This window comes from Salvia hispanica, chromosome 1 (assembly GCF_029641045.1).
Source record: "Salvia hispanica isolate PSC_SH4W2 chromosome 1, Shi_PSC_v1, whole genome shotgun sequence".
In the NCBI taxonomy this organism is placed as follows: Eukaryota; Viridiplantae; Streptophyta; class Magnoliopsida; order Lamiales; family Lamiaceae; genus Salvia; species Salvia hispanica.
In genome coordinates, this window is record NC_142692.1 from 33816622 (window position 1) to 33843397 (window position 26776).

Genomic DNA, 26776 nt, shown 5'->3' on the forward strand with positions numbered 1-26776 from the left:
CGAGATAAACCCATAGTACAGAGACCATTTTTGTAGTTCACTCTATAGTTTAAAGATTATGTAAAACAAATTGTATTCAATCTCGCATAGGATAGATAAAACTATTGCACTGTTCTCGTTTAATCCATGTTGATATTAATTTTTTTTATCTATTTATTTTGTTTTTAATGATTTAAATATAAATATTATCATCATTAATTTTTTAGTTCTCTTACATTAATATAAACATATTATTCACTTTTTCTATTTAATACACACAATAATCCATCCTAATTAATTTTTTAAATCATAATAACATTCACTGTTAATTTGGGACAAATGAAGTATATCCACCATTCATTAATTGGATCCGAGTAAGTTAATTACAAAGAGCCTTGAAATTAGTAATTTGTGTGCAATGATAATGTCTGTTATAGTAATTATGAGTAAAGATGTGTCTCATTATTAATTACAATAATCAATTTGTAATCATTGTTGTCAAGTGTCTTATACCCCTAATACGTGTGACGTGTATATATATACAGGTAGTGGTGTTCGGTTTCAAGATAAAATAATACTAACATACAGTCTAGGATTGAATTGTGAGATTATTTTAGTCATAAGATTGAATTATGGGGTTGAATCTCATGAACCAGACACACTACAAATTTGATCCCGACATATCTTTCAAATCAAACACCCCCATAGTATACTATTGGGTCTTCCATTAACAATATTGAGATTGAGATTTTAAAAAACAATTACTTATGTACTCCTATTACAAATTGACCAGATCATTGATGCTATTGTAATAGAAATACAAAAATATCTGGATAATGTAACAATTTTTATAAGAAAAGATAACATCAATTTATTGAAATACTAATATCGTTTTCAACATCACTAAAAATATTATATATAGATGAAACAATTACAAAAGAATTGAAACTGTGTGAATTAAGATCCCTTTTTCAAATACTACGAGAGCACCCATAATTGAAGCAAAATTCGTAATTTTAATTAATATTATTTCTTATAAAAATACACTCCACTCCTTACAACATGGAGTAAATTGTTTGGTGATCGAGCATTGCAATTAGGATTTTCAGATATTAATAAATACTATAAAAAATCGATTTAACCGTGAAATCAATTAATTCTTGGCATTTTGAAAAGTAAAAAGAATTCAGCAGTTGGGTATCAGAAATGCAGAAGATATGCTACGATTTTCCGGCAACATTCAGCTTTGTCTGCACAAGTTCCACAAACTTCAGGACTCTTGCTTCAAGCAATCATCCATTTATTTGTAGTACAAAAAATTACTCAAAACAAAAGATTTAAAAGCACTACATTAAAAATCAACGGATTAAGAGAAGCCCACTTTTATTCTAACTACTATTCCTCATGTATTTATTTGTTTTTGGAAACATATAAAGGCAGGAACGATTTCCACGCACAGAAACAGAACTAATGCATGTATATATGCAACAAGATATTTTGGCTGTTTATTAATTGCATGTCACTATATTCAAAAGATCACCATATCATTCCAAATAGTGGTTAACATTGGGCATGGCCCATCTCACTTTACATTACTTATTTGAGTGCCCATATAATTTCAAGAAAATCTCAACTCATAATTTTTCAATCAAAAGTTCAGAAAATATTACTCATATGATCATATCCCCTATCCTATTAAAATAAAGAGGGAACTTCTTTTTTGGTCCACGAACTTTGCCAAAGTATCATTTTAGGTCCGTGAACTTTGAAAATATCGTTTGAGATAATATCATTTGAAGTACTCTTTTACTATTTCCTGGACGAAAATACCCTCAATACCTTAATGAGTATATATTTTTAATAAACTTATCATATACTTATATTTTTTTTATAAATATCTTTACAATATATTTTTTGACGATTTTTCTAAATATAATTTGTCCTTCAATATTATCACTTAATTTTGTGACATGCAAGGTAAATTGCTTCTTCAATTATTTATATTAAAGAATTTTAAAATTGAATATAGAACTTCTTTAATAATAAAAAAATTGAATAAGGATTATTTCTTGCATGTCACAAAATTAAGTGATAATATTGAAGGCCAAATTATATTTAGAAAATTCATCAAAGATATATAATAAAGATATTTATAAAAAATATGAGTATACCATAAGTTTATTAAAAATATATACCCTTAAAAATATTGAGGGTATTTTCGTCTAAAAAATTTGGAAATAATAAAAAAGTACTTCAAATGATATTACTCCATAGTTGATGGACCTCAAATGATATTTTCAAAGTTAACTGATGTTCTTTCTAAAATAAAATATTGAGGCATTATTAAAATAAAAAATGAGGATATGTTGGAACAAGGACTTTGCAGGTGGTGGTGGGTCAGAATAGAAAATCTGGGGAAATTCTGTTGTGTGATTCTGATGTGATGCGAGGCAGTGTCCCACTTTTCCAGCGTGTGGTACAAGATTCTTAAGTCGCAATCACACCCATCACTCCCTTCAAAAGGCTTTGACCCATCACCCCTTTCCCCCATCTTTTTTCTCATTATTTTCTTGCTGTTTATACCAACGTATATGGTGACTGCTCCATACTCAAAAGGCAAAGGGACGTGCTCTTTTCAAATCTTTCTAAATTAGAGGGGCACTTTTCAAATCGTAGGAGAAGTCAATACATCCGCCCTCAGTTCATACTTGTTATGGCAAAGAGGCACCTTGGATTCGTGAAATGGGGATGCCGATCAACCTTCATCCAACTCACATATGTTAGGAGATCAATAATGTGGAATAGCAATGTGTCATGTTGTATAACAAAAAATTCATAGTTGTAGAAATATGAGAAGGGATGCACATGCACAACATAAGAGATTGAAGACAGATGAGGACACAAGGTGGATGCAGCAGTTCAGAGAAAATATGATTTACTATAACAGATCATGCAAAGCAAAACAAAACATAGTATCTTCAATCATTGAATGTCATGCATTGATGAACAGACTAAAGGCCTGATTTGGAATTCCACAAGCACACCATTCCGAACTGATGACATTCTACACACACTATCCGAATCCAAAAGCTTCTGGTTAAAATCTAGAAGGGCCTTTTTGATATTGAAATGTTAAGGGCTTTTGTCATCATAACCAGGACGCCACCTGTTATCATCCGTCTTCACAGGATTATATATAACAAGTGACCTGGAAATAGGCTTACGCCAGGTTGTTGTGTAGATCCAATTTGAAATAATGAAGAAATAGAAATCTTACAAGTATATTACTATCATATCATGACTTGTTTGCTTTTTTGTGCATAAACAATCTATACTAATTCATGGAAGAATGAGTCGATTACTTCAAAAAAATCTCAAGCAAATGAAAATGAGTATTTGCAGTTCCCTCTCCTTTCACTAAATTATTTTACATCAATATGTTCAGATAATCATGACTTTTCACATAAGTGCTCTCCCTGGACAAAAGGTAGCTTCTCTAAGACTGCACAAGTCAGCAGGAACTATGGCATGTTCATTCTGTGAAAGCCATGACATTATGTTCCCAGCAAAAGAATTTCATTGCAAATCAGAAATTATAAGAGGAAACCTAAAATGATACACTACTAGTTGACTTATTTCGCATGTATTCCGTTGTTTCCCTTGACCAACATCTATGGCTATAAGATTACTACTATATGATAGAAACTAGAAATAGTTCTTTTTGCATTTGTTTGAGGTAGACCAAGGATCACCCATGTAGCGAAAGGAGGACAGCAAGATCCTATGGGAAAAAGAACAAGTAGTAACAAGTGAAATGGTACGAGGAGATTAGATAACAGAACATTGGAAGATTACATCGTACATCGTCAAGAGCAAGGTAGTAGTTCATAAACTGTTCCAGGCCACTATAATATCGGGAAACGTAGGTTACATGTTCATAAAGTGTACACAATCCATAATCCAATCAATAATCCACGAGAAATAACCAAGAAATTGAAGCTATTTAACCTAGATTCAGAGAGAGAGCACACCTGTTAGAGTGAAAAACTTGAGCTATAGAGGTCGATTTATCAGTAGAATCAGCGGAGCTCTGAGTAGCGGAGCAGCCATTCATTCTGAACACGACCAATTCAACTTTTCATATTTAATCCTAACTCCTTCATTTTTTATATAATCATAGATTTACTTTAGCATATGACAAACTTATCTATACATCACCAAAATTTGAGTATTTAGAGAAGACCACATAAAATATTTAAACGAATAATTTATTTATTTACAATATTACCAACGAAAAAATAACAAATCAACATTACAATAATTTATAGGGAGTACAATTATACTTTAATTAATTTCCTGCACCAGGGCTTGGACCAGATTTCTTGATTCCCTCAAGAGTTAGAGCTCTATTGGTTGTTGCATGCCCTTCACCGCGATCGCTCGGCCCGCCACCGGTCTTCACGGCCTCCACGTACAAATCATCCAAAACCTTCATTATCTCCATTTCTATTTCTAAAGAGCTATGAGGTTTCATCATCCGCGCTTCGTTACCAAGAATATAACAACTCAGAAGAAGAAAAAATAGAAGATTCATGAAAAATGTGGCACCTCTTGCCATCAATTACTAAGACAAAATCTTGAATTTTAATTGGAAAATTTGTAAGCTATGAGAGTTTGATGTTGTTGTTGGAGAGGGTTGGCCTATTTATAGACTGCATGCAGGAAAAGGTGGTGTGAAATGGAAATTTTGACTGGAAATTTCAATTTATGAAAAGTCCATGAAATTAGAGATTTGAAATGGATTTTAGGGGACAATTCAGTGTTAGAGAATTAGAGTCCAACTTTAATCGTGCAAATTCAATTAAGTCCACAAACATAAGTAGAATATTGAATTGGATTTTAGGTCAATGTTTATAACTTTATGTGAGTTTCGTGATATTGCTTTCCATTTCACATTTTCAACCTTAAAGGTTTTCGACGTAATGGCCTACGTATTAAATAGTTATTTTGCTTGGTGTCCTTTATTTCATGGTGTTTGTCACACCGAATTTATATATTTTTCAATTTTAATGCATTTAACACATAAATAATTATATATATACATAAAAGTTTGTTCTTATCGACCGGTGCGGTTGCTTGTTATATGGAGTATTATTTTATTCAATTTTAATACATTAATATAAATAATTATGTATGATAATATACATAAAAGTTTGTTCTTATCGACTGGTACGGTTGTTTGTTGAGGGTAATATCGGGGTCGAGGTGTTATTGTGAGGGTATCATTGCATCGTACTCCCTACCGTCACATGTTACTTGCACTTTTAATTTTAGGTCGTAAATTTGAGACTGATTTTTTAATATAATTAAATTACTTGTATTTTAATTGTATTAAGAAATCACTTAATAAGAAAACACTTAATTAATTCTAATATATCAATTAATTAATTAAATTAAATTAATGTAATTAAATTACTAGTATTTTAAATGTATTTATAAATACCTTAAATCTTGTTTAAGATAGAAATAGTATAAGTAGTTTAGGACGAACTGAATAAAAAAAGTGCGAGTAACATGAGACAAAAGAAGTACTAAGGGAGTAATTATTTAGTGATTTGTTGATTAGGTGGTAGCTAGGTTGAGCTATTAGCAATGAGTAATTTTTATCGTGTTTGTTTAGATGATGTATGATTTTTGTTTTGTGCTTAGTCTTTTGTATATTGAAGACTCTTTTACTCGCCCATCCCTTTTGGCCGGAGCATTTCATTCATATAAAATAAATTCGCCCTTATCTACATGTTAAAAAACATAAATATCTTTTGATAATATGAAGTAGGAATGAATTATTGTGACATAACTAAAAGGAGTACTTTTTCTTTATTTAATTAAATAATGATTATTCTTCACGAATTCCTTGTATTTTGGATAAATTCATTAAAAAAATATATAGACGTCTCGTTCAAAGACCACTAAGCTAACATATGCGCACGACGCCCTTCCTTTCCTTGATACAATGTTGTGTTATCAATCCAATATCGACACATAGTGATGTTAATTACCAACTTAATTAATTTTTAGGAGTATGTTTTTTATATGTACATAACTGATGGGAAGGCCTTGGTATCCACACGTATTGATTGAATCAGAAGGTATTGGGTCCGACGGAGGTCTTCTTTGTGTTGCTTTATTCTTGCTCATTAGCTTTGGTTTTGTTATACTGCAATGAGATGAGTTTTTTCCTGGGTGCTTGCTTATTTTTTGGGGCTTGACTTGGTAGTGCGATCATGTTCGAATATTTGCTTTCTCTCCACTCGTGTGTTGCTCTTTCCTCTCGTCTGGGTATGATGCGTGGGGCGTGTTTTACAGGGGCCTTTCTGTGTTGGTAGCTTTTGTCCTTGTGCGGTGTTTAGCTTTTGTCTTTGCTAATCTTTGTTAGCTTGATTTGATGCGAGACTTTTTATGATGTACTCTTGGCTCGCCACGCTTTTGGCTTGACCATTTCAGCTTATAAAAAACATATATGCACATAACTGATACTCACTATTTTTGTTCTAAACGAGTACTCTAATTTGTTTAGCATATGCCCACTAAATGTATATTGTGCATTATTTCTTCTAACATCACAAATACCTTTTCTTCCGAAAATAATTTAATGGTAATTCAGAATAATATTTTTTTAAACCAACCAATCAATATTACACTGCCCTTATAAAAAAAATCATTTTACACGGAATATTAGTAGATTATTACAAGAAACTTATAAAATAGAGTACTCCATATCAAAACGAATAATACTATATTTTTCACGAGAACACAAATGCAAAAACACACTACAATATCAAATCAACATTACAATAATTAATAGTAGTAGTAGAATAATAGGAAAAACAGAAACCCAATCATATTTTATAGGTTCGGTCCAGATTTCTTGATTCCCTCAGGAGTTTATCCTCTATTGGTTCTTGCATGGCCTTCACCTCCGCGACTCGGCCCGCCATGCACCTTGACAGCCGCCACGTAGAAACCACCCAAAACATTGGAGTTCTCATGAGGCTTCAATATACGTGCTTCGTTACCAAAAACAAAAGAACTGAGGACGAGAAGAAGAAAAAGAATTTTCGAGAAAAATGTTGCACCTTTCGCCATTAATTACTGAGGAATTTATGCAAAATCTTGAATTTTAATCTAAAGATTTGCAAGCTTTGAGAGTTTGGTGATTTTTTGTTATCGTTGTTGGAGAATATGTGGGGGTTTTGGACCTATTTATAGACTTGCATGCATGCAGAGGAAAGAGATGGTGTGAAATGGAAATTTTGACTATAAATTTTAAATTATGAAAAGGGTTGGGTTTTTTTTATCATGTTTCTTGTTTGGTGCCGGCTGTGGATTTTTCTTTTGAAGGGACATTAGATTATAAGAATGGATTTAGGAGACATGTGATGTTAGAGGATGAGACTCCAACTTTGATGGTCCAATTAAATTTAATAAGTCCACAACATTAGTAGAATATTTAATTGAATATTTGGACTTTTGTGACTTTAGTTATTATATTGCTTTCCTTTTCACATTTTCTGGCTTAAAGTGCTCGACGTAATGGCCTACGCATCAAACAAATAGTGATTCTGTTTGGTGCCCTTCCTTTTATGATGTCGAGTAACGAGGCTTATATTTTTATCTTCTCCAATAAACTGAACGTTATACATAGAGACGACTCAAGATACAGTATCACAACCCGAACTATTGAGAAAAAAAATAATTGAATAATTAAAGTGATAAAATAATTAGGTATTATAATTTATAACTATCGAATAACCCCATAATATCAAGATTACATTGCACGAGATCTCATGATTAATCTCCACCCTCATGACTAACTTAATTCTAGATAAATCTTATTTTAACTTATCTCATATCTATTATATATTTCGTTACTATCTTATTTAATGAACCAAGCACCACCATATGAATATAACTAATACTCATTCTTGTAGCTATGTCCCTCCGAAACCAACTATGTTGTTCTGTTCAAATGTGTCGTGGTTCATTATTCTTCTAGAAAACCACACCTTTTAGTTTTGACGAATTGATTTAAACCGCATATGAAAATTATCGAATTGATTTAAATGGATAGTGACTATGACAGTGGTAATTTTCAGTTGATAAGTCTTGATGTGCATTTATTTAATTTCTAGCTTTAATCAAATATGCATTTTATTCAGTGAAAAAAATTGTTAATGGCTATGTAACCTTTGAAAGCTTCAGAGATAGACTCCATAAATGGAAGCAGAGTAAGAGACAAATATTATCAGAAGAGATATTTCATTGCACATTTGTTCAACAATACATTAGGAATTTAAACAAGATGAAAGAAGGATCTAGAAAGTGACAGCTATGCTAATCGTCCATGAAGGACCACAAGAGATTCCCAATTCTATTAGGATCTCTTCACAGAGGCTATGCAACGTCGCCACGTTGCACATTTGTTTTCTCTTCTTTATCTTAACTCTATCACGCCCCCGCAATTCGAGCATAGATAACGAACAAATTCCGAGTTTGTTTCGTAATCTAGCGAAGAATTGGAGACTAAGAGGCTTTGTGAGTATGTCCGCCACTTGGTCAATTGAAGGGACATGACGTAGGTCAAGTTGCTTAGCTAGGACCTTGTCTCTGACGAAATGCACATCCAATTCAACGTGTTTGGTGCGTGCATGAAGGACGGGATTGGATGCCAAGGAAATAGCACTCAAATTGTCGACCCAAATGGTGGGTGGCTTGGGTGGCAGCATGTTAATTTCAGAAAGCAGAGACATGATCCAAGTGACCTCAGATGCAGTGTGAGCGAGGCTGCGATATTCGGCTTCAGTGCTCGAGCGAGATATGACAGATTGTTTCTTTGAGCACCAAGAAATAAGATTAGACCCAAGAAAAGTGCAATATCCAGTGACTGACTTCCTGTCATCAAGATCCGAGGCCCAATCTGAGTTACAAAAGGCACTAACCATATTATTTGAGCGACGAATGTGAAGGCCGAAGTCAATTGTGCCAGCCAGATAGCGGAGAATGCATTTCACAGCCTTCCAATGAGTGTCAAGAGGAGAGGCCATGTATTGCCTCACTTTGTTGACAGAATAACTTATTTCAGGACGAGAAATTGTGACATATTGCAGGGCGCCTACTGTGCTTCTGTAGAGTTTCTCGTCGGGAATGGGATTGCCATCTGACTTGCTGAGATGAGGAGAGGAAATCATGGGAGTGGATATTCCTTTGGCATCTTGCATTTTGAGTTTGGACAAGAGCTCTTTTATATATGTTGACTGATTAAGGTGAATCCCCTGATCAGTTTTGCTCACTTCAATTCCCAAGAAAGTCTGCACCTCGCCTAGATTCTTCAAAGAAAAATGAGAGCTCATTTTGTCAATGACATCTTGTATGCATGAAGGAGAATTCCCAATAATTAATATATCATCAACATAGATTAAAAGGTAGATCACTTTGCCATTTGAAGACCGGTGAAGGAAGGAGGCATCTGCCTTAGATTGTGAGAAGCCAAGAGAGATCATAACTGAGTGTACTGTGAAAAAACGAGCTCTTGAAGCTTGTCTCAAACCATAGAGTGACTTGTTTAATTTGCAAACAAGGTTGGGAGAGCCTTGTTCGAAACCCGGAGGCTACTTCATTTAATTTCTTGCTCAAGATCACCATGAAGAAAAGCATTATTTACATCAAGGTGTGTGATGCTCCAATTGGTAGAAGTGGCCAAGCTTAAGATAATTCTGATGGTGTTTGGCTTGACGACGGGGCTGAATGTCTCGAAGTAGTTAAAATCCGGCTGTTGGGAGAACCCTTGAGCAACCAATCGAGCCTTGTGCCGAGCTATAGTACCATCAGAAAACCTTTTGATTCTGAAAATCCATGTACATCCAATGAGATTTTTGTCGGGTGGCAACTCAGTCAAAGTCCACGTATGATTTTTAAGCAAAGCTAGAAATTCACCTAGCATTGCTCGCTTCCAAACGCGTATGAGTAAAGCAATCGGAAGCTTGGGCTTGAAGACACCAGCCTTTGCCCTGGTAATCATTGGATGAGTAGAAGATGTGCCTTGAGCCGACGGGGAATCACTGGAAGGTATGTGAGTGGAGGGTGGATCAGAATGGTGATCATGATGCTCAGTAGGAGGATCAGGGATGACAGCAGTTTGTGGAGGAATGAGATCAGGTTGTGGAATTTGAGTGGGAGGATTATCAGTAGGTGAGTTCTGAGCTGAGAGTGTATGATCATTAGATGAATTTTGAGCTGAAGTTTGAGGTGTGAGAGGATGTGGAAAGCTAACAGCTAGAGAGGTAGAGTGTAGAGAAAGAGTGACTAAAGGGGAAAGAGGATAGTGAAAAAGAGAGCGTGTATTAGTGATGGGAGGAGATGAATGAGTTCTCTGAGGGAATTGCAGCTCATCAAAGACAATATCTCTTGTAACAACAACTTTTCCACTAGGAAATAATGCTTTGTAGCCTTTATGTGAGCTGCTATATCCCAAAAAAGTTGCAGCATCAGATCTATATTGCAGCTTGTGCTTATTGTAAGGTCTAAGGAATGGGTAACAAAGACATCCAAAGACTTTTAAAATGTGATAATCTGGTTTCACATTAAAAAGTTTCTGATAGGGAGAAACAAATTGCAGTACCTTAGAGGGTATCCTATTGATGAGAAACACAGCAGTGACAAAAGCATCATCCCAAAAGCGTGAAGGAAGAGCTGCTTGACTGAGCATAGCAAGTCCCATTTCAATAATGTGCATATGCTTCCTCTCAGCGAGACCGTTCTGTTGAGGTGTGTAGGGACATGATATTCGATGGTGAATACCATGCTCCTTAAGAAAATCAGTAAGAGACTGAAACTCTCCACCCCAATCTGATTGTAGAACCTTAATTAGCCGTGATAATTGTTTTTCAGCCATAGCTTTGAATTGAGGGAAAATGTGCTTTAGCTCAGCCTTTGACTTCAGTAAATATAACCAAGAGAATCTGTTGTACTCATCAATAAAAGTCACATAGTAGGAGAAACCATTTCTTGATTTTGTGGGAGAAGGACCCCAGAGGTCAATGTGAACAATAGAAAGGGGTGCAGTGCATGTGGAGGAGGATGGAATGTAAGGAAGTCTATGTGATTTAGCAATGCAACAAGGATGACATAGAAGACTTGAATTCATTACTTGAAAAGAGATGTTACAGTTTTGGAGTGCTTTTTTTACAACATCATAAGCACAATGGCCTAGCCTTCTATGCCATAACTCTACGGAAACAGAGGAAACTGTAGCAGAACACACAGTGGGTAAGCCACTAGAGTGATTATTGAAAGCAGGAGAGACAGCAGGCTTCGAGATGGAGTTGAGATGCTTGGGTGGTTTGTGAAGACAGCAGCAGTAGAGTCCTTGGTCAAGGGAACCCTTGAGGATGACTTGGTTGGTGGACAGATCCTTCACAAAACAAGACGATGGGTGAAATTCAAAAAATACCCCATTATCCTTAGCAAAACGAGATACGGAAAGAAGATTTTTAGTGATGGAAGGAACATGTAATAGATCTTTAAGAATGAGAGGTCTAGACAGAGAGGTGGACTGAGAGGAATTGAGAACAGTATGACCAATATGAGTAATATTAACTTTGGAGCCATTACCAAGATGAAGTTGCTTACCACTTTCTGAGCTTGAGTTCAAGTTAGAGAGATCATGAGAAACATGATTGGTTGCCCCTGAGTCCGGGTACCAGGAAGAGGCTGACTGAGAATCCAGGCTGAAATCAGATGGAGGGGTAAAAGATGGAGGAGAATAGGTGGGAGGGCCACGAACTTGAGCAAGATGAGCTACTGGGTTGGAGTTGAAATTAGAGTGAGAAGGAGCAGAAGGAGCAGTAGGTTGGAGGCTGGGATTGTTGAGGTGTGGTGAAATTTTGGTCGAACCTGTACCAGCATTTCTCGGCCATGTGGCCAGGCTTGTGACAAAGTTGACAAGACATGCGATTAGAGTAGTAACTCCTTCCACCACGACCTCTTCTACCACCTTGGAAACCACCTCTGCCACCATCACTTCTTCCCGGATGCTGCTGACTTTGTTGAAAGGTTGATTTGTCCCTTTGTTGGAGGTATGAGCAAAATTCAGGGATGGCTGAGATCCCTCAAGGCTCCCTGCAGCAGGCATTGCAGATTCTTCTAGCCTTGATTCAAAACTCAACAGCAGAGCACGAGTGTCTTCAACAGAATACGCATCAGTTTTTGAGGAAATTGCTACAATGACAGGATTATAATCCTGACCAAGGCCAGTGAGGATATAAAGGATATGATCTTCCTCAGTGATTTTGCATCCAGCAGCATTGAGAAAATCACAGCAAGCTTTGATTTTGTTGAGGTAGTCGAGCATGGGCATCGATTCTTTCTTCGTCGAATGCAGGTACATTCTATACTGCATAATCTTGGCTTTAGATTGGCTTGCGAAACTCTTTTCGAGCGCCTTCCAGACATCTTTGGCTGACTTGAGCCCAACGACTAGAGCCATGATACTTTCTGACAGAGAAGATTGAATCCATGCCGAGAGAAGCTGATCCTGCCGACGCCATGCCGAGAATTTTGGATTTATAATTTCAGATTCGGATTCTGGATCTGTGATCAATCGTTGAGGTGTTTCTTCTTCACTAGTGAGGAAACCTTCAAGACCATGACCTTCCACAATAGCAAGGATCTGTTGCTGCCAGATCAGAAAATTGGAATTTGTCAGCTTGATTCCGAGAGGATGGTTGTAGTTGATGGTGGGATAAGGAGATGGGGAAAAAGAGGGTGGATCTGCCATTGCTATCTGGAGAGAAACGATAAAAAAAGATAGGTATAGAGCCAGGTTAGGAAACCTGCTCTGATACCATGAAAGCTTCAGAGATAGACTCCATAAATGGAAGCAGAGTAAGAGACAAATATTATTAGAAGAGATATTTCATTGCACATTTGTTCAACAATACATTAGGAATTTAAACAAGATGAAAGAAGGATCTAGAAAGTGACAGCAATGCTAATCGTCCATGAAGGACCACAAGAGATTCCCAATTCTGTTAGGATCTCTTCACAGAGGCTATGCAACGTCACCACGTTGCATATTTGTTTTTTCTTCTTTAATCTTAACTCTATCAACCTTCATTAATTATTGCTATATTAATCAAATATATTTATCGGTTGTGGAAGTTCACACATCCTTCACCCCCAAAACTAAAGTATCAAAATGGAGTAAGATTTAAAGAAAAAAAATAAGATATATATATATATATATATATATATATATATATATATATATATATATATAGGGGGTAATCAAATGCTAACTAATTCCCAATCCAGAACCCAGAACTTCAACATTATGTTGGAAATTTCTCAACATATAGATATAACTTTATCAACATAACATGTAAATTTAAATCTCAACACAAAGATATAATTTTATCAACACAAATCTATTGAGAAAGTTTTGTCTTTGTATTGATAATTTTAATACATAATATTGAGATAGTTTTGGGTTCTGGATTAGAAGGTTGATTTTATTTTAACGCGATATATATATGAAAATTAATAAATGAAAGAAGATGAGTTAATGTTGTTGAAGTATAGTTGAGAAATCACATGGTGAATTTGGACCTACATTACAATTCCATGATTAAACTTATCCACACATCAATGTGACAACGTTGCTGTAGCCAGTAGACAAACGCGGTTATATTCAAAACAATTTGTTTGAGCTAAATTCATGACATAATAACGTATTTTAAATGTAGTTTTTATTTATTACACATATACAAAAAATAGTCAATTGCAAATTATGTTTCAAAATTTCAGTCATATTGAAAATTAAACTCAACTTAATTGCCCAATCTTTTGATTCATCATAGTATGAAACTTTCGCATTTTATTTTTATTTTTCAAAAATTTGTTTCTCTGCAAGTGGTGATTTGGGACTCATCTCATAGTTAAACTATATCACTAGCTAAATATTATAGTTTGTTCTTTAGATATCACTAGGCTGGTCACTGCATTATCTATGCCTTCCAATAACAAAAATAACCTTTTTTTATTGTGTTCGACTTAACAAATATAATTTCCTAGATCCTATTATTGCCTTTGTGAGCAATTTGTGACCCGACTCTTATCCAGTCTCTTACTAAATATTTTGAAATCTACTAAAATATTCTGTTGTAAAAACTTACTATTCAAATTTCAAACATACTAAATTTGAACAAGATAAGAAATTGAATTTACAATCCCTAATCAATACACACATTTTTACAACGAATATACAAAAAGACAAAAATATTTGAATTTACAATAAAGTCGAAAGATAATGATCCCAAAATGAAAAGGCAAAGGAAATGGCCAACTCCTCCACCTTAATCGCCTCAACTGATTACAATAATTTCTTGTTTAATCCAAAATTAGCACAACAATTAAATCTTTTTCTTCAAACAACACTGATTCTCGATTAAAATCCCCATTTCCCTCACAACCAGAAAGCAAAAATACTGACATAGTTGAAGACCACAGAGAGGAAAAACCCCACCTTTACCGCCGCCGCCGATGGGCCAAACCACCTCCTCCGCGAGGCCCAGATCCTCCAAATCCACCGCCGCTATCCCACCGTTTCCACCCGAGCCGCCCCCCGCCGAAATCGATCACTCTCTGAGCCTCCCCGACGAATGCCTGGCGTGCATATTTCAATCCCTCTCCGCCGGCGACAGGAAGCGCGCGTCGGTGGTGTGCCGCCGCTGGCTCGCGGTGGAGGGGCAGAGCCGCCACCGCCTCTCGCTGAAGGCGGTGGCGGAGCTCTCCGACGCCATCCCCCGCCTCTTCGCCCGCTTCGATTCAGTCACGAAGCTCGCGCTCAAATGCGACCGCAGATCCGTCAGCATCGGCGACGAGGCGCTGATTCTGATCTCGCAGAGCTGCAGGAACCTCACGAGGCTGAAGCTCCGCGCCTGCCGCGAGCTCACCGACGAGGGGATGTCGATTTTCGCCGCGAATTGCAGAAATCTGCAGAAATTCTCGTGCGGGTCTTCCAATTTTGGGGCTAAAGGGATGAATGCGTTGATCGAGAATTGCGGATTGCTCGAGGAGCTGTCGGTGAAGCGATTGCGAGGGATTACTGATGCTGCGGCAGCTGAAGCAATTGGGCCTGGTAAAGCTGCTGATTCTTTGAAAATTATTTGTTTGAAAGATCTTTACAATGGGCAGTGTTTTGGCCCTTTGATAATTGGGGCTAAGAATTTGACAAGTTTGAAGCTTTTTAGATGCTCTGGAGAGTGGGATAAATTGTTAGAATTGATTGCTGACAGGGTTGCTACTTTGATTGAGGTTCATTTAGAGAGGATTCAGGTTAGTGATTTAGGGCTTTCTGCCCTCTCTAATTGTGCTAATCTTGAGGTGCTGCATTTGGTGAAGACGCCCGAATGCACGGACATAGGGCTTATGGCTGTCGCGAAGAAGTGTAGGTTGCTTAGGAAGCTTCATATTGATGGATGGAAGACTAATAGGATAGGTGATGATGGATTGATTGCTGTGGCTAATAACTGCCCTAGTCTGCAAGAATTGGTCTTGATCGGTGTGAATCCGACAAGATTGAGTTTGGAGAAGCTGGCTACGAATTGCCAGAGTTTGGAGAGATTAGCCCTTTGCGGGAGTGAAACTGTTGGAGACACGGAGATATCTTGCATTGCTGCAAAATGCTTCGCGCTGAAGAAGCTATGCATCAAGAGCTGTCCGATGTCGGATCATGGCATGGAGGCGTTGGCGGGTGGGTGCCCTAATCTGGTGAAGGTGAAGGTGAAGAAGTGTAGGGGGGTGACGTCTGAGGGAGCGGATTGGCTGAGGGCAAAAAGGGGTTCTCTTTCTGTGAATTTGGATGCTGTCGAGCCTGAATTGCCAGAGGCTAGCATTAGCGAGCAGGAAGTTGTCGATGCTGCTGATGTTGATGCTCCACTGGGTGGGAGAAGTGGAGACCCTAGCATTGCATCAAGCAGCAGCAACGGGAGGTCCACTTCGTTCAAGACGAGGCTAGGGTCTTTCTCAAGGAGAGGCTTGGTGATGTGCACATTCAAGAAGTGGCGGAGCTTTGGTGGTAGATTGAGGAGCAGCTCCAGAAGGGGCTGAAGCCGGTAACTCCCTGCGTTCGATTGTGTGACCGGGTATTTTCAAAGTTCATGGATTGATGTGTTTTTGAGAAAGTATTAACAATGGTTCATTCGATTTGATTAGGGAAGGGAAAAAGGCCTTTGCATTCCCTTACTGCATTTGACTTATGCAAAACAATGAAAATGACTACCTTTGTAAGAAATTGGTGGTTGTTTATTTGCTATAGTTTTGGTTGTTGATTGTTTGTTTTTAGTAAGTTTTGTTCATGAAAACAAATTATGCACTTAGCCATGTCTTGTTAATTTAAAGGCTATTGTGTTCATTTAGGTTACATATCGAATGGTTTGGAATATTTTGCACCACATGGCTGAGAGGTCTAGGATTCAAATCTCATCGTTTCTCTGTGAATGCCGAAAATGTGACAGTACTAGTATTTCTTTTATATTTGGGATATACTTTTCTATATCTCAACAAATTTTGTGTCGCCAAATCTAAAAACATTGCAGAATGGGCATTAATCTCTTTTTATCTACTGACATTTTGCAGTTGCATGGCATATAAAAATATTAAATGTAAACGATCAATATATGTACGTGCACCACAATTTTCAAGACTATCATCTGTAGAAAGATTCATATTCAAAATATAAAATCGATATACATTAAATTATGAATTGTCCTTGTAAAATTGTGCATCTCAAACATCAACAGGCTGTTAACATGAAAAGTAAATAGAATAAGTAAAATGATTTAAGAAAGCTGCATAGCAATCCTTTACGTTGCAACAGACTACAAATTCTATATTTGAATGAATAAGTTGTACAGACTACATATTTTATTTTTTCTCGAAAGATAAAAAAATTACCACAAATACTAGACCTTGGAAATTATAAATTTCAAAGTGAATAAATAAGTAATCTAGAAACTTCTCTATAGCAAATCATTCATGAAATGCAGTTTTCAAACAGTTAGAAATGAAAACGAAATATACCATGAATTTTTAACAGCACCTACCCTCAGTAACCTCAGAATCAATCTGAAGGCTTTTATCCAGGGTTAGAGTTTTCCTGCCAGCTTGTGTGCTTTCTCTTCGAACTTCTCCGTGCACAGTCCACATCTCTATGACGAACTTATAGAAGAAGGATACGACCGTACAAACCTAAAATCAAAGGCTTTAGACATCTGTATCATGAAGTCGCTTGCCAAGATGACATTGAAGGCTGGAAAAGAACAAAATGATAGGAGTGATAATAATTGACAATAAATAAAACCAGCACCTTAGCTATTGATACATGATGGACTTCAGATGCTCTCCTTCAACATAGGGCAGTCGAGCGTATCTGCACACAAGGCAAAAGAACGAATGATAAAAATGACATAACCTCTTACGTATTTACCAATGAAACTAGATTACTAGGACTAGTTGACACTATTTCATGAAAAGAAATTGCAAAACACAAATTCTGTTTATGCAAGCATTATGCTGTAAGAAATCAAGTTCTTCCAACCAGGATCGTATAGAAAGTCATAAAGAACTCAAGCTTCATGCCACAGGCAAACAATGAGGATTGTTAACAAGCATTTAAGGGTCAAACATGTCACAGTGAATTGTGGGCATTAGAGATATGGAAGATATATAAGAGCATGTGTGTCAAGATAAAAGCGAAGGGATGATGACATAGGAAGCTCTTAGATTATAACCTATGCATTGCGTCTCTTCCGTAACGTTTCAACCTTTAAACTCAAGTAAAAGTCTTTCATCTCCTAATTTTATGTCAACTTCTGTAGTTTCTAAGTTCTACTATAAAGTACAGTTCTAATTGATCAACCCCTTTTTGTTGCAAACAGACATCATTTGGACCCTACAAAAAAACAACGGGAAGCCAATAGCATGGATCAATATACTCTAACAAAATTTTCAGATGAATTCATTTAAAAATTAAAACTAACAAAGAAAGAAAGGAAAAAACTTAATGTATCTTGAAACCTCAATGCCATTCATCCAGATATAGCTGACATGGTGTAAGGATGACTCAGCCCCCAAGAATCATTGAGATAGAAATCTCCATTCACCAGTATCCTTTGCAGGAACAGGATCCATTCTTGAAATGGTGGAAACGGCTTGAGTCCCTGAGTATAACTTCGTGTTCAATTATTCTTGATATGTAACTAATGGCTGTGTGACAATCACCACAGACACGCAAGTTCTTCATAATCCTTATAGGCATCCCAGGGGCTGTAGTCAGAATACCATAAGCAAGTGCCAATTTCTCACTGTGTTCAACTAGATTATCGCCTTTCTCCTCATCATCTACATCATGAAGCGCATAGCTAGTCTCTGGAACATAGCCCATGATTTTAGCACGATAAATCAGATCATAAAGGATATCATATATCTCTTTAGTCATTGGATGAGTTTTGTCCCCTACATAAAAGGTTGCTGTCCCGTTTCTTCCTTGTACCCAACTACAACCAGGCCTCTTCCTGATTCCTGCCCGTTTCATCAACAGTCGAATCCTTGCAACATCCTTCCACTGCTTAGCACTGGCGTATATGTTTGAGAGAAGCGTGTACAAGCCATCCACTTCAAATTTTAACTCTAATAACTGATTAACTGCATGTTCCCCAATTTCCACATTTCCATGAAGCCTACAAGAACTAAGTAATGACACCCAAACGATCGGGTTTGCTTGCATCGGCATATCCCTAATGAGCTTCATAGCATCATCCAGTCGGCCAGCACGGCCTAACAGATCAACCATGCAAGCATAGTGTTCAGCTTCAGGAACTACGCCAAAATCCTTCATGTGATTGAAATAACTAATACCCTGGTCAACAATCCCAGAATGGCTACACGAATAAAGTAATACCACAAAAGTAACTCCATCAATTGGAAGACCGGCAGCTCTCATCCTCTCGAAAACTTGGACAGCCTCCTCACCACGACCATGCATTCCATATCCTGTCATCATGGACGTCCACGAGACTGCATTTTTCTGGCTCATATTATCAAACACAGCTCGAGCTGCATCCACATCACCAGATTTGACATACATATCTATTAGGCAATTCGAGATAAATATCATAGCCTCCCCATATCTATTGCGGAGTGCATAGGCATGGATTTCCCGACCAAGCCTCAGTGCACCCACACGAGCACATGCTACAAGTGCACAAGATACAGTGAAGCCATTTGGCATCATTCTGCATCCCTCACTTAGCATTTCAGCAAAAAGCCCTAAGGCATCACCTGCTTCCCCGTGTTGAGCATACCCTCCAATCAAGGCCGTCCAAGTCACCACACTCCTATTTTTCATCTCAATAGAATCAAACAGGGCATGAGCCACTTTCAAGTTCTTGCATTTCGCATACATGTCGATCAAACCATTGATGACCATCATATCATCCCCCAAGTCATTGCCCTCCAAATTTAACACCTGCTTAATCGCATAACAGTGAGTCTCTTTCCCCGGATTCGATGCACCAGACGCTGCACAGCCCGATAAAACTGAGACAAGGGTAACCGCGTTTGGTTGTGATCCTGAGACAATCATCTGCTTGAATATATCAATAGCCTCATTACCAAGACCCCTCTGTGCGTATCCTGCAATCACAGCACTCCATGCCACCACATTCAATTCAATATTTTTCTCCCTCATTCTATCAAACAATCCTAAAGCATCCTCAAATTTCCCAATCTGAGAGTACCCTGTCACCAGGGCGTTCCAAGACACCACATCCTTGACCTCCATCCTGTCGAACAAATTCTTCGCATCATCTATTAGACCACACTTTGCATACATATCCATAACAGCATTCCCCACAAAGACATCATCGATCAAACCTCTCCTTACAGAGTAAGCATGAACCTCCGCCCCTCTCCTCTGCGATCTAAGAGAAGCACAAGCAGGCAAAATATTCACCAAGCTAACTGCATCCGCCCGCAACGCTATATCACCTCTCGAAACCATCTCTTTAAACATCCACAAAGCATTCCTACAGTCGCCAAACTGTGCATACACAGATATAATCGAATTCCACGAGACTGTATCGAACACGCCTCCCTCAAGCATTTCATCGAACAGCTGGCGCGCTTTGTCAAACGCGCCACAACGGCCATACATAGCAATCGCGGCGTTATCCACAAACACATTGCAACTAGTGAAACCAGAGTGAAACGCGAGCGCGTGGATAGACATCCCCGCTGCCAGCGAGGCAAGGTCCCCGCACGATTTGAGAACATAAGGATATGTATGGCCGTCGGGCTTCCATTGGAGGCGCCGCATTTCATCAAACAGGTGGAGGACATCTCTGTGGTTTTGCAAGGAGACGCTCCGCTTGATGAGGTTGTTCCAGTAGAAGACGAGGTAGCGAGAGGGCGGGGTGCGGCGGAGGACGGAGAGCACGTCGGAGTGCCTGCCATCGGAGAGAAGTTGCGCGGTGGGGTTTGGATCCGAGGGGGAGGAGGGTGCTATGCTCTGCGGTTGGATGAGATCGTCCTCGGGTAAGGAGACGCAGCGATGAGCTGCCGTGGAAGAGAAGCGGAGTTTGGGAACAATAGCGGCGGCACGGTGGCGGCTGTGGTTTGGCGGGAAAATTGAAGAAAACAGCATTCCAATTTCCGGTTTGAGAATAGCGGCGCCGGTCAAGTGTGAATTACATTAAATATAAAATTGACTTCGTTTTCAATTCAAAATTTCAAAGACACATCATTTTTGTGGAAAATTAATCATAATTTAATACTCGATTAATCTCGTTTCAATTTATTCAAATAAGAGAATTCACAATTTTTAATATCCTGAATTTTAATATACATATACTTTTGAAAGAAATCAGTTTCAAACTGTCACAGTTAATATATCATATTCATTAGGCGATATATAATTAATCTTAAAATCTAATAGTTGGAGTATTAATGAAGAAATAAGAATACTCCACTACTACTATTGTGGAGTACTAATGATGAATAATTTTTTTTATTCAAAAAGAGGAACGTACTAACAGAAATGAACACAAAAAATATGGAATATCTTTTTTCTTGTAGTAGTATTAGAAAACCAAATGATGTTAGGGAAGAAGAGAAAGCAAGTTATCTTGGACGAATCGTCAAAATGTATGTCAATTTCAATTATATGATGTGAATTTCATCCGCAAAAAATAATTTGGTTGCGATTTTGTATATTAACTAAGAATAGATAGACAAAGATGGTCTTTTTATTGGTACACTCAAATGTGTGTTGATATTTATGTGTATTGGAAGAGTCAGTTCCCTGACATATACATATATATCATTCATTGCCCTCTTCTTGAGGTGATGGCTACCGATGAACTTGCCTGCAAACAGAGAGGCCTCTGAATTCAGACTAATAGAGATGTTGATCATACCCTAGTCACATTTCTTCTCTTTCTTTGCAGCTGGTTTCCGGTACACAATTATCTGCGATAAGATTGCAGCGTTCATGACAAAGCTCTTCATCGAGCCCAGAACCACTGAAAAAGGGATGAAAAGGGAACTAGTTAAAGGAAGACAAGAAGCAAGAAAGATGCAAAATGTGTGGATTTAATCATTTGATGTTGAAATAAGAGTGACTGTTGAGCAAAAACAATCGAAAACAAGTTGATAAAGAACGAGTGAGGTTGTATGGGTACCGCTCATTGGCGCCTTTTCCTGCATACTGGTAAAGACTCTCACTGCCAAGCATCAAAAGTTATACTACTATAAGTCTACCAACTTTGTCGAATCAAAAACAACATCGATATCAACTTACTTACCCATAGATCCAGCAAAATTCATTAGCGAGGTCAAAATGCTAAGCTCCCCGGTGCTCTTATTCTGCTCGATATAACGTTAATCTTGTTAACATAATAAGCATTTAAGTGGCAGCTCTACTTGCAGAGCAGTTCAAATTAGAAGCAATAACATACCTTGAAATTAGCCCAAATTTGTGGAACTCGAGCGCAGAAGAAGACCAAATGCTGACAAGCCTGTTACATTTGTTTGAAATGACTAATGAGGGGAATAGGATGAATACAGCTAAAGAAATTATGAGGAAGAGAGACAAAGAATGCGGGGGTGGCAAAAGGGGACTTACATATAGAGCTTCGAAAAGCATAGGATCGATTTTACCAGCCAACACCATTGGGGCTATTGCACAGTATCTGCTAATTGCTGAGGAGATGGAGCCAAATTAACAGTTACATGTCACTAAAATAAAAATGCTAATAGTACATTTCAGTAGAGTTCAGGATACAATAACCCTGTGATCCATGTCTTAGTTCCCAGAGGTTGAGAAAAGTAATAGATGATTGCTACAAGAATTATAGCTGCGAAATAAAAGGAATGAATATAAGAATCATCTAATTCTGTGTTCCAATAACGAAGGCCTGTTTTTGTTCCATCTTATTCATATATATACCTTGAATCAATAAGAAGGCAAGCTCTCCATAAGCTGAAAAAGGAAGGCCTTTGTGAAGACAGTATGCCAGAGCAATTGTGTAGCCAACAACATCAAGTTCAAAACCCACCACACTAAGCCCCTTCACACTACTGTTTTCTACAATTTTCATAATCTGAAAAATAAAATCCACAAATCATTTTTCATATGTAGGTCAAATCAAACATTCAATTTCCATAAATAAAAAAAAAGGCTTAATGAGAAACTCATCAAACATTAAAGCCATTAGTTATCTGAATTTGTTGAACTACATTAATAAGAAACTGGAATATTTACTTGGGGGAGTTTAACGGTGGTGGAAGCGGCAACGAGGAAGTAACCCAGTAACTTAGATATCAACGGAAGCACACAATCTTTTTCTGGAAAGGAACTCAACGCGCACCTGAAATCCATTCCGCCAAACTTCATCTCTACCATTTCTCCTTAATTTCTATTTATCTTTGTGTATCAAACTCCTTCAAGTTGACACTGGAGCTGGAATTGTATCGTGTCGTGTGCATCCAAATTTCGTAGTGGAACCTATCATCCTATCAACTCAATTAATGTAGCAATTTTACGCCACTTATTACATAACAAATTAAATCATTTATATACAAACAGTTTATTATTAGAATTTTCCAAGTTTCTTTTTGTGAAATTGTCAAATATTGTACTAAAAAATTTGACCAAATTTTGTGTTTTTTTTTTTATGGCAATTTGTTCTCTCCTTTTTATTCTGATTATAGATAGTGGGGTGGGCTATTAACTAATTTTAATATATTGATGGCAATTTGCCATTTCCTTTATGTTTTGATTATAGTGGTGTGGGAATGGGAAACTACAGTAATTTTTATGTATTGATTAATACAGAAGAATATCGAACATCAGTGATCACTTATTCAAAAAGAAATTTACTCATTTCTATATATAAATAGTTTACTCTGATATCATTTAATGGAGTATAATTTTTTAAAGTTTCCCTTTTTCCAAAGGAATTCAATGGAGTATATGTTTTCAAAGTATTGATGTTGTTTTTATTTATGTATAGATGATATCATTTAATTAATATAGTAGATAATTATGTCTATATATGATTTTTTCGATTTTTATATCTGATATATTTTTTTCTAAATTTTTTTGCGGTGAAATAGCAAAAGATAAATTCAAAATTTATAGTTTTTGGACTGATTCTGAAGATTACGAAACATATCAAATTTCATGGAACCTCATGATCTTTTCATAATATGTTATTTTCTTTATTTGTTTAGATTGTAGTTATGGGACCTATTACTTGATTTGAGTGCATTGATTAAATGTAAATGAATGTAGAACGTTAATGAGTTGCTGTATTGACAATTATGTAATTTAATGACCACGTGTTAAAAAAGGAAATATAATCACTTGAGTTGGGCATTTTTATTTGATGGAGTACTTTAAATGAAGCAAGGCTGCCACCCGGCCTCATTGATGTGATCATGAGGTGTGTCTCGACTAGCTGAATGCACGTGTTATGGAATGGGGCTTTGACTGATTGTTTCCAACCTTGTAGAGGATTGCGGCAAGGGTGTCCACTATCTCCTACTTTGTGTGTGTTGTGCATAGAGTGGTTAGCTCATGGTATCGAGCAATCGGTTCGAGTTGGAGAGTGGGAAATTTGTAAGAATGGGCCACATTTGACACACCTTTTTTTCGCTGATGACATGCAAATGTCAAAACTGCTGAAGCATTCTCTAATACTTTGGAAGATTTTTGTGCAAGCTCTGGCATGAAGGTCAGTATTTCAAAAACTACCTTACACTTCTCCAAAAACGAGAAAACAGATTACTAATGTTTTAGGCGTGCGAGCGGTGGACAACCTAGGTTGTTGCCACTTTTGCATTAGAAGACGAGTAAAGTTACATATGCCTATATTTTGGAGAAAATGAAGAGGAAGATAGCACTTTGGAATACGTCGCAAATCTCTTTTGCAGGAAGAGTCACCTTGGCCCAAGCGGTATTAAATACAATGCCACTATATGCAATGCAGACATCTAATGTTGCACTGAGCACGTGTTAAGACATGGGGAAGACTATTGGAGGCTTTGTGTGGGGGAGTACACTCGAGAAGCAACGCCTAAGTAAGGTGGCTTGGAGTAAAATTACTCGCCCTAAAGAAGATGGCGGACTAGGATTTTGGGACGGGTAAGAGTGTGCAATTCTGGAATCATCGCTGGGTGCCAACGCTGGATGGCTCACTAGCTGAGGTAGCTACACATCTCATTCCCGACCATTTACTATACAAGACTCTGGATTTTTTTGTTCAAGGCCTAGAATGGGATTGGTCAAAATTCCAACACTTATTGCCACAAGATGTTGTTCATCTCATAGAAGCTATCATGCCTCCAGGGGAGTCGCATGGAGAGGACGAAGCTTTTTGGGGCCCCTCGTCATCAGGTAAGTTCTCTATCAAATCAGCCTATGAGGAGTTGGTGACGGGGCAGAGATCGCCAAATTTTATACCATGGTGGCGAATCTGGAAATGGTATGGGCCACAACGAATCAAGTTATTTTTCTAGCTTCTTCTGAATAATGGTGTATTGATTAATGAGGAAAGGGCCAGATGGCAGCTTTCTTCGTCAGGTTCTTGTGGTATGTGTGGTTATATATCTGAGAGTGGCCATCATATGTTGCGTGATTGTTCTGAAGCGATGCGAACATGGTCTGGCTTGGTAAGGCATGGTACGACGGAGGATTTTTTTCGACGAGTCCTTAAGCTTGACTGACTGGGTGATTCTGAATATCAGCTCCAAAAGAGTGATGGGTAATGGTCTTAAGTGGTGTACGTTATTTGGCGTTGGTTGTTGGTATATCTGGGAAAAAACGATGTGGTTTTGTTTTCAAAGAGGAAAAAGTATGCCCAGAAGTGATTATGAGACAGATTGTTAGTATGGCTCAGTATATAGAGGAGACTCACTCGACAGAAGGTGTAAGGATGGGAGCCTCGCGATCGCCTATGTTGATATGCTGGAGACCTCCTTTAAGTGATACTCTTAAAATGAATACAGATGCCTCTCTTGGAGGAGAGTCGGGGAAAGCATTTGGGGGAGGTTTATTTCGTGATGAGCTTGGAACATGGAAGTTTGGGTTTGTTGTCAATATCGGAGTGTGCTCCATTTTGACAGCTAAAGTTTGGTGCTTATTCTATGGTTTACAGTTGGCTAAGTCTGAGGAATTAGGAAGCTAGAAGTGGAGAGTGATAGCCTTGTCCGAGTCGCTATGATTCTAGGAAATTTTGAGATCTCTGTCAATTGTCGCTCCATTATACACAAGGTACGAGAACTACTCCGGAACTTTGAGTCTGTTGTGGTTCGTCATGTGCACAGAGAAGGTAACTTTGCAGCTGATTTTTTGTCGCACTATGCATATAGCTTTTCTAGAGGAGTTCATGTTCTAGAAAATCCACCAGTGGGTATTGGTAGTTGGTTGCTTCATGCTAGATTAGGTGTTTATGATATTCGTTAGTTTCTCTTTTCGGGCGCTGGCGCATTTATGTACCAAAAACAAAGAATTCAATGTATAAGTAATATTGATGATGTTATTTTATTTCAGGGGCAGAGCTAAGATTTTATTGGAGAAGGGGCAAAAATATAATACAGAGGAAAAATTTATATCTTTTGAGAAGGGACATTTAGTGTGGTTGAAGTATATAATCAAAAATTCATGTATAAATATATAAAGAAATGAGTGGACGAAGAGGGGCAAATGCTCCATATCCCCTTAAGGTGGCTATGCCCCTGTTTTATTTATGAATAGACGATGTAATTTAATTTATTGATAGTGGCGTCTAAATATAATTTTTTGGCATCTATATCATACAATTTCATTTAATTTTTCTGTTACGAGATAATGGTAATAAATTCAAATTTATAGTTATTTGATTTTATTTTTAAAATTACAAAAATCAGAATATGATCAAACTTTATAATTTTTTGAAAAATTTATCATTTTCTTTTTGTTATTATAGCTGTGTGGGCTATTGTCTGATTTAAATGTATTGATTGATGCAAAAGAATGTAGAACATTAATTTGTTGTGAAAGTTAACAGTTATAATTACCACTTATTAAAAAGAAATTTAATCATGGAGTAATATATAGTACTGGTATAAAAGTAGTTTACTGTTGGAATTTTTAAATTTATGTTTTTCAAAGGAATTTCAACCCAACCCATACTAAAGC

At 37.3% G+C, this 26776-nt stretch overlaps 3 protein-coding genes and 1 non-coding gene across 7 annotated transcripts; 1 reads left to right on the plus strand and 3 right to left on the minus strand.

Moving 5' to 3' along the window:
• Positions 1-12189: 12189 nt before the first annotated feature.
• Positions 12190-12328, minus strand: LOC125185772 (small nucleolar RNA Z247). The gene has a single exon (XR_007170271.2). It is a non-coding gene; the product is annotated as a small nucleolar RNA Z247 (small nucleolar RNA).
• Positions 12329-14371: 2043 nt separating this feature from the next.
• On the plus strand, positions 14372-16436 carry LOC125223834 (F-box protein At1g47056-like). Its single transcript, XM_048127130.2, has one exon. It carries the CDS (start codon positions 14578-14580, stop codon positions 16144-16146), a length of 1569 nt encoding a protein of 522 aa, XP_047983087.2. The 5' UTR covers positions 14372-14577; the 3' UTR covers positions 16147-16436.
• Positions 16437-16873: 437 nt separating this feature from the next.
• LOC125219457 (pentatricopeptide repeat-containing protein At5g16860) lies at positions 16874-20869 on the minus strand. Of its 2 annotated transcripts, XM_089066563.1 has the most exons (4): positions 18115-20869; positions 17829-17989; positions 17405-17467; positions 16874-17286 (listed from the first exon to the last, which is right to left on the minus strand). In XM_089066563.1, the coding sequence occupies exon 1, from the start codon at positions 20738-20740 to the stop codon at positions 18197-18199; it is 2544 nt and encodes an 847-aa protein (XP_088922689.1). In that variant the 5' UTR covers positions 20741-20869; the 3' UTR covers positions 16874-17286; positions 17405-17467; positions 17829-17989; positions 18115-18196. The 2 variants fall into 2 exon arrangements, with proteins under 2 accessions (XP_088922689.1, XP_047977389.2); XM_048121432.2 differs by lacking the exon at positions 17829-17989.
• Positions 20870-21323: 454 nt separating this feature from the next.
• Positions 21324-23117, minus strand: LOC125223417 (mannose-P-dolichol utilization defect 1 protein homolog 2-like). 3 transcript variants are annotated; one of them, XM_048126552.2, is made up of 8 exons: positions 22859-23117; positions 22544-22697; positions 22385-22451; positions 22220-22286; positions 22053-22112; positions 21900-21960; positions 21777-21818; positions 21324-21617 (listed from the first exon to the last, which is right to left on the minus strand). In XM_048126552.2, exons 1-8 carry the CDS (start codon positions 22997-22999, stop codon positions 21514-21516), a joined length of 696 nt encoding a protein of 231 aa, XP_047982509.2. In that variant the 5' UTR covers positions 23000-23117; the 3' UTR covers positions 21324-21513. The 3 variants fall into 3 exon arrangements, with proteins under 3 accessions (XP_047982509.2, XP_047982508.2, XP_047982510.2); XM_048126551.2 differs by having other exon boundaries at positions 22379-22451; XM_048126553.2 differs by lacking the exon at positions 22385-22451 and having other exon boundaries at positions 22220-22296.
• Positions 23118-26776: the final 3659 nt, after the last annotated feature.